The sequence below is a fragment of the Syngnathus acus genome, chromosome 21, assembly GCF_901709675.1.
Source record: "Syngnathus acus chromosome 21, fSynAcu1.2, whole genome shotgun sequence".
Classification (NCBI taxonomy): Eukaryota; Metazoa; Chordata; class Actinopteri; order Syngnathiformes; family Syngnathidae; genus Syngnathus; species Syngnathus acus.
The window spans coordinates 3,084,392-3,104,667 of NC_051105.1; the positions used below are offsets into that span (position 1 = coordinate 3,084,392).

At 41.1% G+C, this 20,276-nt stretch overlaps 1 protein-coding gene across 4 annotated transcripts in view; it reads right to left on the minus strand.

Annotated features, from left to right (window-relative positions):
- il1rapl1a (interleukin 1 receptor accessory protein-like 1a) overlaps nucleotides 1-20,276 on the minus strand; it is a 170,926-nt gene that overhangs the window by 60,820 nt on the left and 89,830 nt on the right. For all 4 annotated transcript variants that reach the window (XM_037240343.1, XM_037240342.1, XM_037240345.1 and 1 more), the window contains exon 5: nucleotides 19,040-19,193. In XM_037240343.1, coding sequence (XP_037096238.1) covers nucleotides 19,040-19,193 — 154 coding nt within the window. The remainder of the gene's footprint in view (nucleotides 1-19,039; nucleotides 19,194-20,276) is intronic.

The window sequence follows — 20,276 nt, forward strand, 5'->3', positions numbered from 1 at the left end:
ATCAATGTGACTGAAGTGATGATCCAAAGCGCCTGTGAGTGACGGCGACTCAAATGAAGCCAGTCACTTTACAAGCTGCCAGGGTGATCGCTGCAAATCATGTGTGTTTGTTTCCCCCTTATTCCCAAAGCCAAACGATGCTCTTCTCTCCCAGCCTTCCAAGACAGATGGAGATCATTAGCTCCTCTCTCGCCGCCTCCCTTGACGCTCTTTCCAATCTGTCACATCTAAACCATACTGCAGGCGCCATTTCTCCCACCTTTTCTAACCCCCGCCCCAAACCATCGCTCAAACGTCCCGCGCTCGGTGGTACGGTCCCGTCCCCGTCGCACAGATTTATATCTCTTGACGCGCCCCGGCGCAATCTTACAACTTTCACCCTTACTTCATCACTCCTGTCTGAAGCAGTTATGGCACTCACTTCCCAGGAGGACGGATTGATGAGAAACCATCGGTCGAATGTTTCAGAGAACATGAAGCGCTGAAAACCCGCAAACAGTGATGCATGACCGCCGACGTCCTTTAGCAGTGTTAACTACTCCCAGAACTGTCTGCACGGGGATCTGCAATCAACAAAAGCACTGAGGTTTGGAAAAGTGGAACGATGCTGAAGTACTACACCGAGGTTGAGGCATCTTTATTGGGATGAGAATCACATTTTGTCAACTTCTGCTTGACACTGTGTTTTGATTCGTCACGGGTGCCATTAGGGGGAAAATCGCAGGCAAGTAACTCTAATGATCTCAGTTTACTCATCCATATTTGCTACCATTCAAAAAGGGACATTGAAAAGTTAACTGATGAGCCCATTTGAATTTATTTGCCTACCAAAATAGTAGCAACAAAAAGCATGTTCCTACATCATGATGAGATGATGACGATAAGCGTTCCAGACGACTCGTTTGTAATCCTCGTGCTAAATATGTACTTGTCATTTATCAACATTTCTCCATGATAGTTTTTATCGTATTATTTTTACATACAAACAGAGGCCTATACGTTTCCCCTCTTTGCAATTTTGTGAATAAACACTCCATATAACTGAAAGGTTTTCTTTGTGCGCTTTGAGTTTATCAACATTTCCCTGTCGGTTAGTTTTTTTTTTTTTTTTGCTTTAAATGTAAATCAAGGCACTTGTCCACTCCATATACCGTATTTTACGCACTATAAGGCGCACCTAAAAACCTCCAATTTTCTCAAAAGCCGACAGTGCGCCTTATAACCCGGTGCGCCTTATATATGGACCAAAATGGATTTGTGGATGAGGACTAATTTATTAAAGTAAGCTTTACGTGTTTATTTTGTGTGTTGTGTGATATTAACGTTTGAGCAACGTTGAATTATTGATATATTGTTATTGTTTTCACTATTTCGAGTGTTACTATATTGTGATTGCATTAACGTTTGAGCAACGTTGAGTTATTTATTCGATGCGCCTTATAATCCGGTGCGCCTTATATATGGACAAAGTTTTAAAATGGGCCATTCATTGAAGGTGCGCCTTTTAATCCCTGCAAAACTGCCGCCTCAAAACCATAGTTATCCACCTTTGCCTACTACACGGAACCTAGCAAGGGTGGGACACTGCCCAAACTCTGTGCATTTTCACACAGCACTGTGGCATCCCAAAATTAGATAATTACAAGACAATGCAAGCCTCTGGTGTGTACAATATTTAGGGCGTCTTGTGGCACTAATGGCTTTTTACACAATGGGCTGTCCAGGCATTGCAGGATTCCCTTCGGTCCTATCCCATCTGTTAAAGCACTGAAAGAAGTTCAGATGGTGAAAATATGTGGATCAATTCAGACTTTTTACAAGTCGTGTAAAATGTTCTTACGCCTGATGTATTATTCACTGAGCAAAAGTCTCACCTCGCAATGTTACCAGTAGTGTTTTGCAAGGAAAAATGAACGTGTTCTTTGCTCACACATCATAGAGCTTGATGTTTTCATGCAACTGTCAGTTGTGAACATCATGTTATCAGATCACACGCATGACGATTATGCTCTTAGTTGCCCACTGGACAAATCTGTGACATATAGCTTAATTCCTGAATTATGATTATGGCACAGTAGTTGACGGACTTATTAGTAGGCCAGTGAGGATAAAATAAACACTTGGCGAGGTTTCATTGTTCAGTGTTAACAGTTATGTGCCTGTTTGCATTGTTGAAAAGTGCTAACAGGACTCCTGCTGTTGTGCCTGAGCTTGCGACCATCTGGATGGGATCCATCACATTCTCCTGCTTGTCCTCAGTGGCCCTGATATGGTGGGGAAAAAAAACTGTGTAGCGCTGTGTAACAGCAGCCAAATGGAACCAAAGAGAAAGTAAATGAAAGAAAACTATCCAGGTCAAAATCATGGAGAAATAATATATCAACTGTCTCATATGTATGGCGCACCAAAATAGCCACAATGTCAACTGGTAGAATGCAGGTTACGTAATATTCATAAGTGACGGCTTTTTATTTTGAAAGAAAACATTAAAACGTACAAAACCAGACATGAAATGTCGACAGAAAATGGACCACAGCGTCCATTAGAGGAACAGCCATGACTCGAGAATTTGCCTTTCTCACTGTTGTGTTTTTCTTTCACAAATGTATCACTCCCCCAAGAAGCACAAAAACAATGAATCACTTTTCCAAACCTTAGCCAGACACACCTTATCAACTGGCAAGAAAAGGTACTGGAAACTGAAGCGCGTGATTTATTGCGTGGCAGTTGTTTCATTGAGGTTTCATAAATATGGAAAAGTCCCAGGGGTAAATGATGAAGTCCACCAAAGTCCCACTTGGAATAACTCATGTTACTGCAGAGGCTGTGTTGGCAAATGCAACTACGTGAGCCTCGTGTGCATTTCGGACTTAACCACCTGTTAACTTCAAAGAAGTACACTTGGGGGTGAGAAGCGCCAAGGCTTTGACAGTAATGACTAATAATGGTCCAGCGATGGAAAGTGAGTCTGCTCACAGGAAGCCTTTGATGCAGGTGAATCACATCCTAAACATATTTAAAAGCAGCGGCGAGGAAGGGGGGGGGTTATGCTGAGCGAGAAAGGAAGACCAGAAGGGGGAGAAATTTGTTCCGCGCGTTAGCTAACATGCTTGGGTGCACGAGAACAGAAGGTTGGCATAATGAATTTTGGCGTGCAAATGAAATAAAGAACCCCACCCAAGCAGAGGTGTGAGCGTGTGTGCTGGAGTGTGTAAACAGAGGGCTGGGCTTTTTAATGCAGAGATGTTAGAGAGAAAATGAGAAATCATTTAGTGTTCAATGTTTTTGCCGACTTCTCTCTGTCAGTGCTGCACACAACTTGGAAATTGCTGGGACAATTACATCCTAGCTATGACGGGGAATGGTTGATTCCAATATTTTGTTTCTTTGGAGTAGCTGTGGTAAGTCTGTGTTGGAAAAAAACAACAACAGTGGCTCTGTGTGGTGTTAGTCACTCATCCCCTATTCCCGAATCATGACGGAAGGATTTTTACATCGTGGACCACAAATTTCAATCATCATCCAGTGGAACGGTTTTCAACTACTACTTGGTCGTGGCGTCATTGTTTTCACATAATGACAGATCGGATTAACTTTAGGTAGTAGACCCACTGTAACACATTTAGATAAAAAATAAAAACTATATAATTGGAGTGATTTAAGATGTGTGTTTTGCAAAATAAATACAAGCAAAGGACAAGTGTAGATTCGAGGTGTTGCTTCACTTTGGTCAAAGACATTCTCACTAATCAGAAATGTCCCTGTCAAATAAAGAAATTAAATGAATTTGTTTTATTCCAAATGACAACAAATAGAAGTTGTAGTGTCAAATTCATTTGTGTCGCGGGCCACATCGTAGTCATAGTTTCCTTCGGAGGGCCGTTATGATTGTCAATGTCTTCCATATACATACAGTATAGGCTACACAAGAAACTGATGAATAACTAGTTTTGAAATCAGAGACTACTAAAAACGGTTTAAATATTTTAAAAAGATGAATGCTCATAAAACTTTCTAGCAATTTTTCTATTTTTTACAAGTCAAGACAACTTGTAATTTTAGTATTGACACAAAGTCGATGCACAATGTCTTCGTGGGCCACATAAAATGATTTGCCGGGCTGTATCCGGCCCCCGGGCCTTGAGTTTGTTGTAAATGCTCTGATATGAATTCTAAAGCCCCGGAAGAGCGTCTGTCCGCACTCTCGTAATGCAGAGTCCCTAATTGAGCGTTAATTGGGTGCTAATCATGGAACACGTTCTCCCACAGAGACACCCCCCCAGATGTCATGAGATGAAGGTGCGTGGAACAGTGTGTGTACTCGCCATGTATGCAGGCATACGCTACTTGTTAGTTGGCATCTGTTTCCTAGCGTTTAATGACTTAAAGTGACAATTAAACACCACTCGCAGAGCTGCTTTGTTAGATTCCCCATCAAATAGAGAAATAAAGGCCTCCTTACATGAGACATATTGTTAAACATATATTCTACTCAAGGGATGAGACCCTATTTTTCATGGATGGTTTGGCCACAGCATTAAACATTAATCATATTTCACTGTGAAAGCCATAAAGCCTTTGTTTTGTGTTCTGTGTGCGTACATTTCAGAGTAGCAGCTAAGAATCATGCCCAGAAACCATGTTGGGTGTTTAATAACACAACAGACGCATCTAACCGCAATGTGTTGTGGTGGTCATGTTATTTTGAACGGTGGATTCCAATTGACAACATGAAAACTCGCTTATGACCTTTTACCACAGCATCATGCCTATTATAGTTTTACTTACTACTCCACTGGCAAAAGCAGATACAAAAATGGTCAAGGTCGGAGATGGACCACTTCTGAGCAGATGCTTCTATGATGACCGCACACTGACTAGTTGGACCGGGATCCAGATCACTTAAGGTGTCTTCTTGTTTCTGCTGTGTCTTCATATAGTTTTGTATTACATTATGTGTTAAATGTTGCCTACTCGGCATCCATTGCAACCTGGTGGTTCTGAAAGCGGGACGCTCCCATCTGCGGACCCTCCTTAAGATATCTCATGTCGCCCCAGTTGTTTTTTTTTTTTAAATCAGGGTATGTCGTTAATATTTGCCAACTGTGGGCAACCCTTTGAGACATTTCCGTGATTACGGGCTACATTAATCAATTCATTTTAATAATAATAATAATACATTTTATTTATAAAGCGCCTTTCAAGGCACTCAAGGACGCCGTACAAATATAAAATAGCATACATAATTAAAAGAAAAACGTTAAAAATAATGACTGGATGTTTTGACGTGTTAGTTTCCTCTTTTAGCGTATTTTTAACTTGACTTGCTCAAGTCTCTATGGCTAACTCACACTCAACTCACGCTGTGTCTCAGCTTTGGGCGATGCAGTATTATGCTGCACAGTTTCTGCTTTGCTGCAGTGGTGTATTTTCTTGCGGCCCATTGTCTGCTCTCGGATACATTGTGTCTCCTCAGAGTGGGAATAAAAATGTCTCGGTTAAAGTACGTCGTTCATTTCACAATTTTCTGCGGGAGGCTACTTTTCTGTAGAAGCGGCGTAAACACAGAAGCTTAATTTCCGAAAGAGACACCATTTTGCTGGGGTCTAACTTTAAACCCAAAAATGTACATGGACAATGTGAGTGAAGTCACAGAATTCATCTGGACCTCATTCACTGCTCTGGATACTCCAATAGATTTCCTTTTTCTTTTCCAATTCCAATGACAAGCCCTTTCCCCCTACTTCAAGAGCCATATTGCGGGCTCGTGAGGTCAAAGGGAATCCATCAGTTGTGATGCAGGTAATCAGCGTAAAGCCTGCTCCAGCGCACCATGGGTATTGGCGGCCCGCATGGTAATGGGATTCAAACCCATGCCTTTAGACAGGCGGGAGGGAGGCCCTGCGCAGGAATGTTTGGATTCTGCAGAGGATGGCAATACCACTTTCTGTGGTAATGAAACAAGATTTAAATATCGACCACAGGGACTGCCGGTGGGAGCAAAACGGCGGGGTAGTGAGAGAAAGCAGAGGGTGTAAAGACAATGAAATAAAAGATTGAATTGAACAAGAATGGAGAAGGAGAGGTGTGATGGAATGAAATAAAATGAGGTGGGTAAGAAAAAGAACTGACAAACTCGGTCTGACACCTTCATTATGATTCTGTTTTAACACATGGACGTGAACTCCAGCTCGGCTCGATAGGATTGTGTCTTTGTTCTCTCATTTAACCTCAATACTTTTATCCACGCAATGCAGGGCTGACTCGCCCTTAAGGTGAGATAAGTAGATCGTGTGAAATTTTCCCTTCAAGATAAATATATTCAAACAAATAGTTCAAGGAATTATTAAAGGAAAGAGGACATTTACCGTAATTTTCGGACTATAAGTCGCGTTTTTTTTCATAGTTTGGGTGGGGGGGCGACTTATACTCAGGAGCGACTTATATACATATATATGTTTTTTTTCACTTTTTTGGGCATTTTATGGCTGGTGCGACTTATACTCCGGTGCGACTTATAGTCCGAAAATTACGGTAAATAAACTTAAATAAAAGAAGGGGAGTAATATGAATTATTTTAAACTCCGTGTTACTGCTTGGAGTATTAAGAAATGACGTGGCCATAAGTGACATTCAACCAGCTCTGCAGCTACATGTTAAAAATGGAAACCTCAGACATTTCCAGTTCCAGTTCTTTTTAGACCACTACCCAGCTACGAGGAGTCGCTTCCTTGCCTCCGAGCGGCGGCGAGACACAAACACACCAGCGAGTCCAAAGTGACAACGTGGCTTTGGGGAGGAACAGGTGTAACGGAGCCAATGTCCCCTTTTCTTTGCAGCTGTTACAGCTAGCCTGCCTGGCACGCACTAATGCACACGTATTGTACGCTACACACTGAGTGACGCACAGGTGTACAAAAACAAACAACCCAAACAAACAAATCTAAGCTGTGTCAACGTTTGCAATACCTTGCTTAGCATCACGTGCGACACAAATGACAATTATTATAACACAGTCACTACTTTTGTTCCCTGACAGTGACGGAATAGGTTTAAAATAGCTCGAAGGGAACATACACGACACACATCATACAATTCAGTGCACCTGCATATAGTGACCCAAATACACATCCGGTATGTAGGACTATGCATGGATGCACACGCATAATAATCGGATAAAAGGCCAAGTTAGAGGAAAGTGTGGCTTAAACCAGTGTTTGCCAACCTTTGACTCAAGGCACATTTACACAAGACAATTTTAATTAGTTTTAGTATTTGTTTTAGTTTTTGATATAAATGGAGTATTTGTTGAGTGCATGATAACCAATTATGTATTTAAGCTAAACTCTTCATAAACGACGTTCTCACCATTCTTCTGTACGAACGTGGAAAAATACTGAAGAAAATACTTTTAAAATGAACCCCGAAACGTTTTATATCGTTTTTATTCTCAAATACGTTGTCCATTGACATTGTGTGATGGACGTTTAATCAGCTATAGATAGCTTTATAAATTTAAAATTGATTTTTGCTTAGTAATTTCCCTTTAATCTTTTTCATTAATGAAGATGTTATTTTTTTTTTAAATTTAATTATTTTGTTCGTTTTCATGAACTCTAAAAAACGTGGTTTGGAATCCCTGGTTTGGATGACCTACAAATCAGTGTCATCAAGTCATTGGATACAGAAAAGACTACAAATTTGTATTCAGACCTGCAACGTTGACTGATTTTTATACGCTGCCAGGCTAGTAGTTCCTGCACATGCCCAGATTAAACCTTTAATGCTCATAATAAATTTTCTTTCACTTTACCCTCTCCAGGTAGTTTCTCAATTTACAATGAAATACAGAGACGCATAATGTATATGTAATATTTGGGTCATAATTACCGTGTCCACATTGGCATGGGTTTGTTCTTCTGTGTGCCATTTTTCAATTTTATAGCTGAAACATATCGTCATTGGAGGAACGAAACTCAGTCTTAAACTGAGGGCCGACTTTATTTAAGCCTTGGTTGGAGCTCTACGAGCACAGACAGGAGAGTGCACCACGGTGGTGACAATTCTTACTGCACGTATTTGGAGACGTGCCAATAAAAGCAATCACAAACGAGCAAAGAGGCACTCATGCACTCCTATTGTAGCCCTTAATTAATTTAGACCATTAAAGACTATGCCCAGAACGTGTGACACTCTATCCTCTCTGGCTGTTAATGAGCACCTTCATATATTTTAATTGATATTGGGGCATTTCCAAAGTGCTGTTTGTTCTTCACGACTCGCATTAATGAGATGGTCATTTCAGCTTCCTGTTTGAACTTCAGCCTTTTCATATCCTGCGAGGAGGAGCGAGAGAATGAGAAAGGCAACGCCTGTGAGACAAAGGAAGGTGGAGGGAGAAGAGGAAGAGCAGGATAGCTAGTGTTGTAAGGAGCCAATTAACAGCACTGTAGCCAGATCTCAGACACAAAGGCCGTAGCCTGTTCTGTGTCAAAATGGCCCACATGTATTTTGACTTCGTTAGAGTATTTCAAATGAGGAAAGACAAGTCGACAATCACTGTAAGTACATGAAGGTTAGACTGTAAGACAGAGGCTTTCAACTGGTTTTGTCCAAGGGACCACCATTATAATCAAGAAGCAACTCGGGAGCACAGCTTTGGAGGAATATTATTTTATTTTGCAACGAAGGAGGATAGCCCTATACAGGTTATTTATTTGCATCTGTATGTCTATTTTGGGAATCTCAGCTACATTTGACATCATTTGGATGGGTAAATGATTCACAAAATTAGCTGGAAAATAAATCAGGCCTAAATGAGGAATCAATCTTATTTTTAAAAATGTTACAATTATTTTCCATGTCCAATTCTGCGGACCACCTGCAATACCGCCACGGACCACTAGAGGCCCGCGGACCACTGGTTGACAATCCATGCTGTAAGAGGCACTCTGTGGACTACAGACCTCCTCCCTTATACAACGCCTGTAAAAAGCAGTATTTCTCTGCCTTTACAAGATCAAATAATCACTCGACAATTTGATCGGCATCAGTTGATGGATTTATGAAGTTGGTCCAATTCCAATTGGTGTGGTACCATTCATTTGATTTGTTGTCATCCGAGTCATAGTTCGAGCCGATCCCAGCTGACTTTGAGAGGTGGTGTGCAGCCAGAACTAATCAGTAGTGTTAGGGTTTACAGATTATCTTGATCGTATGATTAAGTTGGAATGTAGACTAGAATTATTAACTTTGTTTAAACCTTTTACCTTTCCTTGACTCTGAAAAGTTTAACCATTCAGTTGTTGAAACTTTCCAAATGGTGTGGAAACATTCTTGCTTAGTTAGTCATCTAAAATGCTCCAATCGTTCCTGTTTCCACGACCTTGTAAAACAATGAGCTGGGACCCTCCGCACTGATTAACCAGTTGCTGAGGTGACCACCAAACATGTCCAATGTCACTTGTTCTCAATAAATATGCTCTTGCAAGTGACCAAAGGCAGACTTTGTTCGAACATTGCTGTACCTACAGTAACGAGCAAATTCTCCACTTGCAAGTGCTTAAAGGGCATACTGTCTCCCGTGTGGTTCTTGCAAAATCAGTTAGAGTGAGCACCACTCTAACAAGTAGCCAATCACATATTGTATTGACACTTTTTATGTAGTTATGTCACCGATATAGGCTAATCCTAATTTGTTCAATTTCAGTCGGACCTGAAAGATGTAAAATTGCGTTTTCACCTGATGGAAAAATAATACCACATAATAGGAGAATGTGATAAATTAAAAATAAACCTAAGTTACCCAATTAGTAAAGTCAGTTTTTTTCAGCAGAAAGAAGAAGAGATCAGTTGCCTGATTTTCTGAAGCTTTCATGTGATATTTGCAGCTCCTCAAAGGCTCTGCCTTCATTCCCTATCTAATTGGAGTCATGAACGGGAGCTAATTAGTTAACCTCTGCTGCATTAGACACCTGCTCCAAATTAGCAGGTCTAAAGATGTCACACCTAAAGAGAAGAGACAAAAAAAAGGCTCTGCAGAGAAGGTTCATAGAACAGAAAGAGCTCTTTCAATGCAGTTATTGACCATGCTTCACGTTTCAAGGGGAGCCTAAGCCAAAAACTGTGTTCATAGTGCAGCGATATGTATGACAAGACTCCACAGTCTTTGGGAAGATGGAAAGGATTGAGCCGATCCAACAGAAGGAGAGGTTCATGTCCTGAGCAGAACGATAGTGACAAGGTCCCCGTGTGGACAAGGCCTAAGGAGTTTTTTGAAAGGAAGCAGATGCGGCGTGAGATTATATGCCTTTTTGCATATGACCTTCAAGAAAAACAATTTCCAGAGAAGGAAGCCAGAGCATGTTATGAACACTGATAACATTTAAAAGGGACACAGCACAGGTCTCAAGCGTTTTAACGTTGAGCCACTGCAAACAGTTTTACACCTGGTCAAAAAGAATAAAAGACTATGTACAAGCTGCTAGTGTGAAGCCCGCCATAGTAAATCTGTCAGATTCTATAAGAAAGAAACACGGTTTATAAGGACATTACAAGAAGGTGTCAGCTCAGTGGGAATGATTTGCATTTTATGACAAAGAAAATGTGAAAGTGAAACAAGGCCGTAGTCCTTTAAAACGTTATCGGAAGAAGCTCACTCCATTTGACTGCTGGGCCGGAAGAGACCAGCCAGGAAATTTAAAATATCGGAGGCAAGATAACGATAACCACTGAGGTCATAGCAAGCATTTTAAGGCACTTGTAAAGTGTCCTGTCAGATCATGTTATCATGTTTATTCTTTTATTCGTAATCTAGTTAAGGCAACAGTATCTCGACTTTCACATGCATTACGTAGTGGGTGATTATTTCAGTTTTTACAATTCTTACACCTTTTCTGACTACCAGATTGCTCCGATGTCATCTTTTTTATGAAACATTTTGACTCCTCAAGGGCTCATACTTGCAAAGTATGTGAAGACTGATAGAGATTTTCTTTTTTATCATTGTTGTTGCACAGTCCACATGTTGTTCTTCGCCGACGAAAGCAAGAAAGATAACTGAAGTCTCACCTGACTGACACGAGTGCGCTGGAATGCCGAAATAAAATATAATCCAGTGATCACAGCATGTATAACATCATCTGTCGGTTTGCCGAATACCTGACTCGAGTCCTCAATCTGTCACATATGATACGTTTATTTCAAGTTGACAATTGTGTATTCAACTTAACTCATGTTTTGTATAATCATGATGCTTATATTCTGCATTCTATTCCATATTGCCCGCACTTCCTACGCCCATGACCTTCCATTGTGACGGGAATGCGGATGGCTGCTATGTGCATATTTATCACACAAACATCTCAAATGTAATCTCAGGCCTGAGAGCATGAGTGTCATGGCGAATATGTAATTCCACCCATTCCTGCCTGTGGCGTTACAAAGCTCACAACAACCTTCAGGCCAATGTCTCGGAGAGCTACAGATGGAATGTGCATTCTCTGCATGGGTGGAAAAATAGATTTTTAATTGAAGTGCACACCCTTCCTCAAAAAAAGAGATGGGGGGGCTTCAAAAGACAGAATTGTGATGTTAATTTTCACTCATGCTCCAGTAGCAGTTATATAGAGCTAGATAATGATAATAAGCGGGGAGAGAGGGTGGCTGTGTGGGCGGAGCAGGGTAGGTCAGCCAAGATTAATTGTGGAGGATGTAAATTTCATTCGTCACATGCAGATTGATGTCAGTTTTAATTGAATTAAAACAATGTGAGCTCGGAGTTGAGGAGGACAGCTGTGGAATGGTGATGGAGTGAGTCGGAGAACATTTAAGAGAAGAGGGCGGAGACGACATGGACACATAAAGAGTGGCTTAGGGGGGGAGAGAAAGAGCCAAAGTTGACCCCAAACTAATGAGCCATTGCACTCAACGCGATTCATCTAAAAATACACGGTCATGATCAATGCCGACCATTGCTTGGTGGAATATTCAATTGTGTTAAGCCACACAGTGTAATTTAAAACAATATATAATTACACTGGGAAATTGAGCAATTTATTGCATCTTTTGTAGTCAGGACCTTGAAAACACAAAACGCAATAAACTATTATCACTGCCTTGCGTTGGCTTCCCCAACACGTCCTTGCCTCAATGATCGTCCAGGTGTGCAGCGTGCCGGGAAAGGCTGCACTCGCCGCCCAGTGGGTCTGGGTTTTTACATCTGCCCCCATGCCCTCCCTTAAGTATTTTGAGTTGACTCCCATTACAAACTTTTTGTTTCCAATTTCATGCTGTGCCCCTCTCTAACTTATATTTCCTCTTCACCTTCCTCATGTTTTCGTTTCATCCTGTGTAGTTCTTTTTTTTTTTTTTTACATCGCTAGGATGGGTTGAAACTGATAAGTGAATTTTGTAGCTCTGTGCAATCACAATGAATTTGATTCTGTTTCATAAATTAGATTTCATTCCATTAAAACATGAATAAGGCCACTATGCATTCACTGGCCACTACATTAAATGCGATTTACTGAAAGGTTCAACTTTCATTGACAATGTCAGAGAGGCGTCATAGATAGAACAGAGTATATGACAGAACCATAAAGTTATACAACTGAATAAAAAAAATATAGCACGACATTCGTATCTTGATTTTCATTCCTCACACTGTATGTTGGCTGAGCGTGCTTACAATTTTTGTTTAAATGAGGAAAAAGAAACACTTCCTGTCCAGGTAAATGCAACTTCCAATATCTCAGGTGTGATGCTATCATCCTTTGGCCCATGGGTACATTCAACCTTATGTTCACATGTCATTCAGAGAGAGTTGGAAAAGGTTTCACTCGAAAGCCAATCCATCTGGCTTCTTTCACACTGCACCTCTTATCTTGCCCGCTGCTCTCATATCAGCGCTAACCACTTGCCAGCCATTCATTGGCCCAGGGATCAGCCATGTGGGTTCTAGCACATAAGATTTCCCTCCGCTACCTCAGTCAAAACGTTATTCATGCACATGCACACAGGCTGTAATGTTTTATAAGGTCATATGAAGTGAGCACACTTTTTAAGGTGACCCGAAAGTGGAAAGAAGCCTTTTACCGCAATGAAGCAATGTCCCGGGTCACCTCCACGAGCATACATTCACACGCATGCACGTACACACGCATATCTTTGAATTTAAATGTCAGCTAATCTTGCCAGCAATATAACCAAAGAAAGTAGCAGTGATGGCAAAGGTGATAGGATGTGATGATACCCACTGAAATAGAAACTTTAAAGACAAGGTTTGTGGAGTCATTATAAGCCCACTCAAAATGAATTTGACCAAGTCAATGATTACTGGAATAGGATTATGCGCTGCAATTGGCTGGTGACCAGTTCAGGGTGTACACCGCCTAGCACCCAAAGTCTACTGGGATAGACTCAAGTATACCCGCAAACCTCGTAAGCGGAAAATAGATGGATGGGGAGCATGCTGAAAGCCCCGTGCCGGGTCATACCAAAGACTATAAAAATGGGACCCATTCCTCCCTGCTTGGCACTCAGCATTAAGGGTTGGAATTGGGGGGTTAGATCACCAAATGATTCCCGAGCGCGGCAGCGCTGCTGCTCACTGCTCCCCTCTCCCCCAGGGGATGGATTAAAATCACACGGGGATGGGTTAAATGCAGAGGACAAATTTCACCACACCCAGATGTGTGTGTGACGATCATTGGGACTTTAACTTTAACTTTTATGTGTCGTCAAAGTACTTTAACTTCATTTTGACATTTAGAACAGGGGTGTCCAACTCTTTTTTTTTTCACGGGCCGCATTGTAGTCATAGCTTCTTTCGGAGGGCCATTATGACTGTCAACCCAAATAAATGTATGAGCACCTCATATTATACACAGTAAAAGCTACAAAACAAACTGACAAATAACTCGTTTTCAAATCAGACGAGTAGAAACTGGTCAAATATAAAAATAAAAATAAAGATATTAAAAGTGAAGACAATTTGCAATTCTAGTAATGACACACGAATTTGATGCACAATTTGTCTTCAAATGATGTGGCGGGCCGTATCTGGCCCCCGGGCCTTGAGTTTGACACCTGTGCTGTAGAATCTACAGTTACCAAAGGTTTCAAGATGGCAACGGTTTCAGCTTGTACATATTTTTTTTAACTACACAATTTCCTCTTGGAAAGTTGGTTGAGAAATTAGAATAACTTGGATGTCAAACATCATCATGGAATAGATATGTGATCCCACTGTAACAATATTGAACATGACCTAAAAGCCTGAGTCATTGTTATTGCTCTGGAACTTCTCCATCAGAGTTTGTTTGACCAGTCGTTTGAAAACGTTCAGATCCAGTGACGTCAGGGAAACAGGCCATTGGACATTGAGCTCCTTAGGAACTTTGGTCTTATCCACAGACACATAGTTGACTCCTTCCATGCATTTGGAACCCGTGATTAGTCAATTACAAGTTTTGATATACGAGAAAATGTACATAATAAAAACGTGAGGCTTTGTGTAATCGGTTAAACAATCTAATACCTTGTGGGAATGTCATAATTATATTTGAACATAAAGCCCACTTGATTTATTTGGCTGCTGAGTGTTTAGAGCATGAACGCTAACAAATAAAACACCTGCAGCAAGTTATGCTTCCTCTCCCAGTATTTATATGTATAGATTCCAAAAGCATGACACTCCCCTATCGCTAACTATGCAAAGCGGCTGATCCTCCTCTTGATTTCGCCTCACCCCGCGCGGCTCTTATCCCCCTTGCCAAACGCTACATTTACATCGGCTGTAACCTCAATCACCGCTTTTGCAGCTTGCGGTGAACGCCGTGCACGCAGGTGTCTGTGCTGCGAACACAGTGAATGCAGAAAAAGCAAAATGGAGTGAAGGAGGAGGGAGTCGGGGAGCTAGGACGGGTACGCTCAGATAGAAAGGGGGGCCTGAGGCATTCATCAAACCAAACGACTCCATTACAGTAAGTCCGACGGAGGCAAACGATAATGTGCACTGTGATAAACACTAGGATAATAGTGTGTTTATAGTCTTGAACACACGCTTTCTGCTGGGAAACACTAGCGAGGAATACCGATAAGATACAGGAGCAGCACGCGCTCTGTATATCTTTTTTTCCTGCCTTTCTATCACTCCTCTACTTTTGGGTTATCAGTCTCTTGTTCTCTTTATCCTTCCTTCGCGCTCTCTCGCTTTAATAATTTAATCTCGACACAAAGCAGGGCAAGCGGCACATATGAACCGAATGCGTTTTTTCTTTTTTTATCTTCTCTTAACCGTACTGTAGCATTAGTAACGCTGTCGGGGGAACGGTTGAAAGGATGATCCACCCGATGCATTGTGCGAGTGATTGCGTAGAGAGAGTTTTTAATTGCGTCATCAGCTTGTCCGCCATTTTGGAGGTTGAATTGTGTTCATGTTCTCTGTAAAATTGAAATCAACTATGTCCTCAATTTCAAAACTTTATTATAATCTTCAATATGGTAGAAACAGGCAACTCTAGATCCGCGTGATGGCACAGGAAAACAATCTAAGGACTGTACGTATCTTAAAGAGGTCACGTCAAATGTTTTATTTACAATATGATTCCGATAAATATATTTTGAGTTTGCAGAGTATAAATAAATCAGCATACCCACCTCGTTTTATACATACACGTGGCATTTGACCACTTGCTGTCAAGTGAAATTGACACAATTTGTCTTCGCGGGCCACATAAAATGATGTGATGGGCCGTATCTGGCCCCCGGGCCTTAAGTTTGACACCTATGATGTAAAGGTTCCACTGTATTATCACAACACTTCTTTAGCACGATTCTCAAAGTGCGCTAAGAAGACATGAGCTGAGACAACATAAAACAAGTCAAAGGCGACTCAGTTTCTTTTACATTTCCATTAACCCGAGGAGCACGGACGCTTGATTAAGGGTCTCGTGGAGCTGCCTGATCTGAATGAGTCCCTGTTTATGCCCATAGTTAACCTCTATTACAAGCTTGACCTCGGCTCTGATGATGGCTGCGCTACTGCTTCTAATACGGAAGCTGTTACATGGCGGATGAACGCGTGGTCGTCACGCTGAGGCAAAGGGTTAATGCAAAGATGAGCGTCCGCAGCTCTGTATTGAAGAACACTTAAACTTAACGACCTCCTTCATCCTCTCGACATATCGGTTGATCCTCACTCCTCTGAAGCTGTTTGGACTTTTATGTTAGTTTTTTTAACAGGGTGGGGTGAAATGTACATTCTGAAAAAAAAAAAAAAACCTGCGTGCCTGGGATGTGCAGGAACATTCCTGAAGTTGTGTAAAATGCGCCAACCAAATTTCTTGAGTTCGGACAGCCCCCATATTTCAGTTTGAAAAGATCTCATTTTAAAAAGCATAATATAAAATCACAGTTTTGATTTTTTAATTGCTTTTTGGGGAAACTCATAAGCTTCAAGAAAGGGTGTTAAAAATGTCAGACTAGAGCTTAAATACTTTTTTAAATGTATATTGCTAATTATGACTGTTTATGTTTTACAGCAGTTAATTTCTTTTTATATTTAGTTGTTAGATATCGATTAGTTATGTAACTAGTTATGGCGATTATTGTTTGTTAGTATGCTGTCCAACATTAAGCTTGTATGTGTCTCCACATTTTGTGACTTGTTTTTCCCCAATCCTTCAAAAAAGAATCGTCACTTCAGCATTTATGCTGTTTGATTATGAAATAGAGTTCTAGAATATGTTCACTATTTTATGTGGGGAAAAAAATCCCACTCGAGGGTCCATCGTATTGTCAAACAAACAGTAAGATTTAATCGATGAAGAAAAAAAGCCACCATACAAACAATATTTCTCAACAAGCTGAATGATTAATAACTCGGATTGAGTCGCTGAGTTGGCTTTGTCAGGGATGCATGCTTCAATGGTAATTATTTCTTGTGCTGCGAGAAAAGAAGCAATAATGGGATCCCCACATCAACCTGGTGCTGCATTCAAGCACAAGGGTGTCACATGTAATTACCTCCCTTAATTTGATGACTTATTACTTATCTTGAGCGCTTCTAGGTGTGCATACGGGCACACAAGCGTGATGCATGAAACGAGGGGATAGGATATTAAAAACAACGGGCGGTTTAATTCAATGGCTGGGTTCGGGCTAATTTGTTGCTTTTAATAGACTAAATGGACCAGGGGAATATAGATGCAAATTTGTAATGGGGTGGGGTCGAATATTTTTATGTAGTTGATGTACGTAAATAGATATTTGAACTTTAGGGTGATTTCCGACGAAATGTAACATCACAATACAAACAGGCCAGTGAAGGAAATTTTTTGCTGACCTCCCTCGATGGAAGTTGAACAATGGAGTATATTTCTAGATGAATAAAGACTTCATCATAGTCATCATTGCTAAACGTGGAGGTCAGAGTAAGTCAAGGACCCTTGGGAAACAAGCCATGGATATTAAACACAAGCAAGAAAGAGGTTTGGTTCTGTGAATGCTGCATTCTGATGAAGTCAAACTATTTGGAACAATTTTTGCTAAAAACATTCCGCCACCTGTGGGTCTCTAAATGCTTCAAAGAGAAAATTCTAATAGAGGTGGAATCTTTGTTATTTAAAAAGTAAATAAAAATGCCAAAACGCCGAGAGGTTAGTCAGTTATTGTGCACTATATTGGACACACACACACGCTTCTCCTCGTCTGTGCCTTTCTGTAGCAACCTACTGATGACACTCTCAGCTCACTTCCCTCTGAGAAGATCCTGTCTGAAGCCTCACAAGGAAAATCTACTGTTGATCAATTGTTAAGTGCTGACTCTGGCTCATGATGTGAAAATGTTAGCAGCAAATTTGCAGTTGAGCTCCTTGTTAGAGAATAGCAAGTTGTGCAAAAAGTATTGAACCACGGAAAAGTCGGACGTGTGTGCATTGAAAAAGTTTAAAGAAGGTTGAATAAAGTTTAACTGACAAGGTTATGAAGCATAGCAAAAGCTGAAACTCTCCATCCTTTTGTGAGTCGTGTATAAAGTTTGTATCTTTATCTAAAGTATGTTACTGATGCTATACTGATTAATTTACAGCAAAAGATGAATACATTTCTCCCTTATTTTATTAGAATTTGATTATTTAGAAAAATACATGTCTTTTGTTGGAAGTCAAACTCCAAATTTTCTTTAAAATAATATGATAAATTATCATTTTTATGAAGGTTGAAAAGTTCTCTAGTGCTACAAATTGACTTCTTTTTGTCCATCTCAGTGCGTGGCCATTTTGACACTTGACGAAAATGAAAAGGTGCTTCGGCTCAGGTAATGACGGCTCAGCTTGAGAACGTCACATTACCAAACTCAGAAAAAAGGTGAGCCCAGATTAGTTGTTCCCCGAGCCCTGAGGCACTATGATGTAGCAAAATGGCCGCCTCCTGAGATGAATAAACAAGGGTATATTAAATCATATTCCAAAAATGCAACATTAATCACAATGTTTAGATTAGTGGGCCAGCATATTAGACCATATTATCTTGATCAAATCCCTTTAAATAAGCATGAGAAAAGTAATAAAGCAATGATCAAATGTTGCTGGAGCGCAAAATCAATCGAGACATGAGTGACACAAAATGGCAGTAAATGATAAGGAGAAAGAGATTTAGTCGTCGACCTACGGTACAACAGACGGCAGATAAGGGCCACAATAAAACTCCTGACCTTAGCCTTTTCTCTTCACATGTATGTGTGTTTAACTAAGTACCTTCAGTACTCACTGCCAATCGACTGGCTGGAAAGTGCTGAGGTGGAAGACAAAAGCAGCAACACGGTTGCGGGCCGGGCCCAGTCTCCCGCAGCAATTAGCGCAACAGCGGGATGTTGCAGCAGTGCTCAGCGGTGTGCGTGTTGTGTGTTTGCCATCAATTCATTGCCTCAAATACCCTACCAGTGAAAACCACTGACGCTTATTCATCCAACATTAACCACACATCTCAAAGCATTCGACGCGTGACGCGCATTTTCATCAAGCCGAGCGCCTCTTACCGGTAACGGTGAGTTCCGTCGTCCTCCTGACAACAAAGCCGGCAAACTGGACCTCGCAGGTGTAATTTCCAATGTCGTCTTCCTTCACTTCCTGGAAAGACAGAATGTCTCTCCTCTGGATGATGCTCGCACGCCACTGCTTTGGATGACATTCCTGAGAATGACAGCATCATCTGGTTGGACCAAGGGCTTCAACTAAACACATCATATGGTTAAAAAAAAAAATTCACAACCGGTTTTTAATCCATGAACACGTGTAAGGACTACCCTTCCTTTGGGTGACATTTCCAGTTTCTCTGTACCGTATTTTCCGCACTATAAGGCGCACCTAAAAACCTCCAATTTTCTCAAAAGCCGACAGTGCGCCTTATAATCCGGTGCGCCTTATATATGGACAAAGTTTTAAAATGGGCCATTCATTGAAGGTGCGCCTTATAGTGCGGAAAATACGGTAACTTAAATTTGTACATATGTAGGAAGTCTATCACTAACCAATGCTGATACAAATATTTGTATACACAAGAAGTACTTTGTAGTATTTAACCCATGGGTATATGGTTGTATACTGGACTGAACTACCCGCACTAGTGCAATACTAGTGACAAAGGACTGTGAATCCTTTTTGTGTGCCTAGTCTGTGCATGTGTATACATTAATGTGTGACTCAGACAAGATCTTAGGCACTCAAGCCGGGACATCAATGGCTGTGTGGATTCCATTTCTCCGTTGCTCTCGGCATTTTTAGAATTCAATCACGGTGGTCCAAATAACTTCAGTTTCCAGCGCTCACTGTCATTACCTGGAATGTAATTGAATTCTGGAAAAACCTAGAGGTCGCGGCCGTCCAGCTAATCTACTCCTGATCTGCTTGTGATTAGTCTGGCCTGAACCCTTCACCGGGCTGCTCCACGCTGTCCGCGAGCATTGCCGGACCAGGCGAGAACCAAGGAAAGAAGTGAGCAGGCACATTCTGATGAACCTTTGTTGGTCCTTGTGGGCGGTGGGTGACATTGCCTCTCATTTTGCCTCCTGGTGTTCTGTCCATCTTTTACTCTTTTCAAAATGCACTCTGTGAGACAGTACATAATACATTGTAATGCTTTGCATCCATTCCTAATCTGGAAAGTTAATTGAAATCCCATTTTGAAAGAGAAATTTGGTGAAAACAACCCAATTCATCTATTAGTATGTATGTGCTGAAGCCGATTTTGTTAGCTAATGCTAATCTATCCTCTAA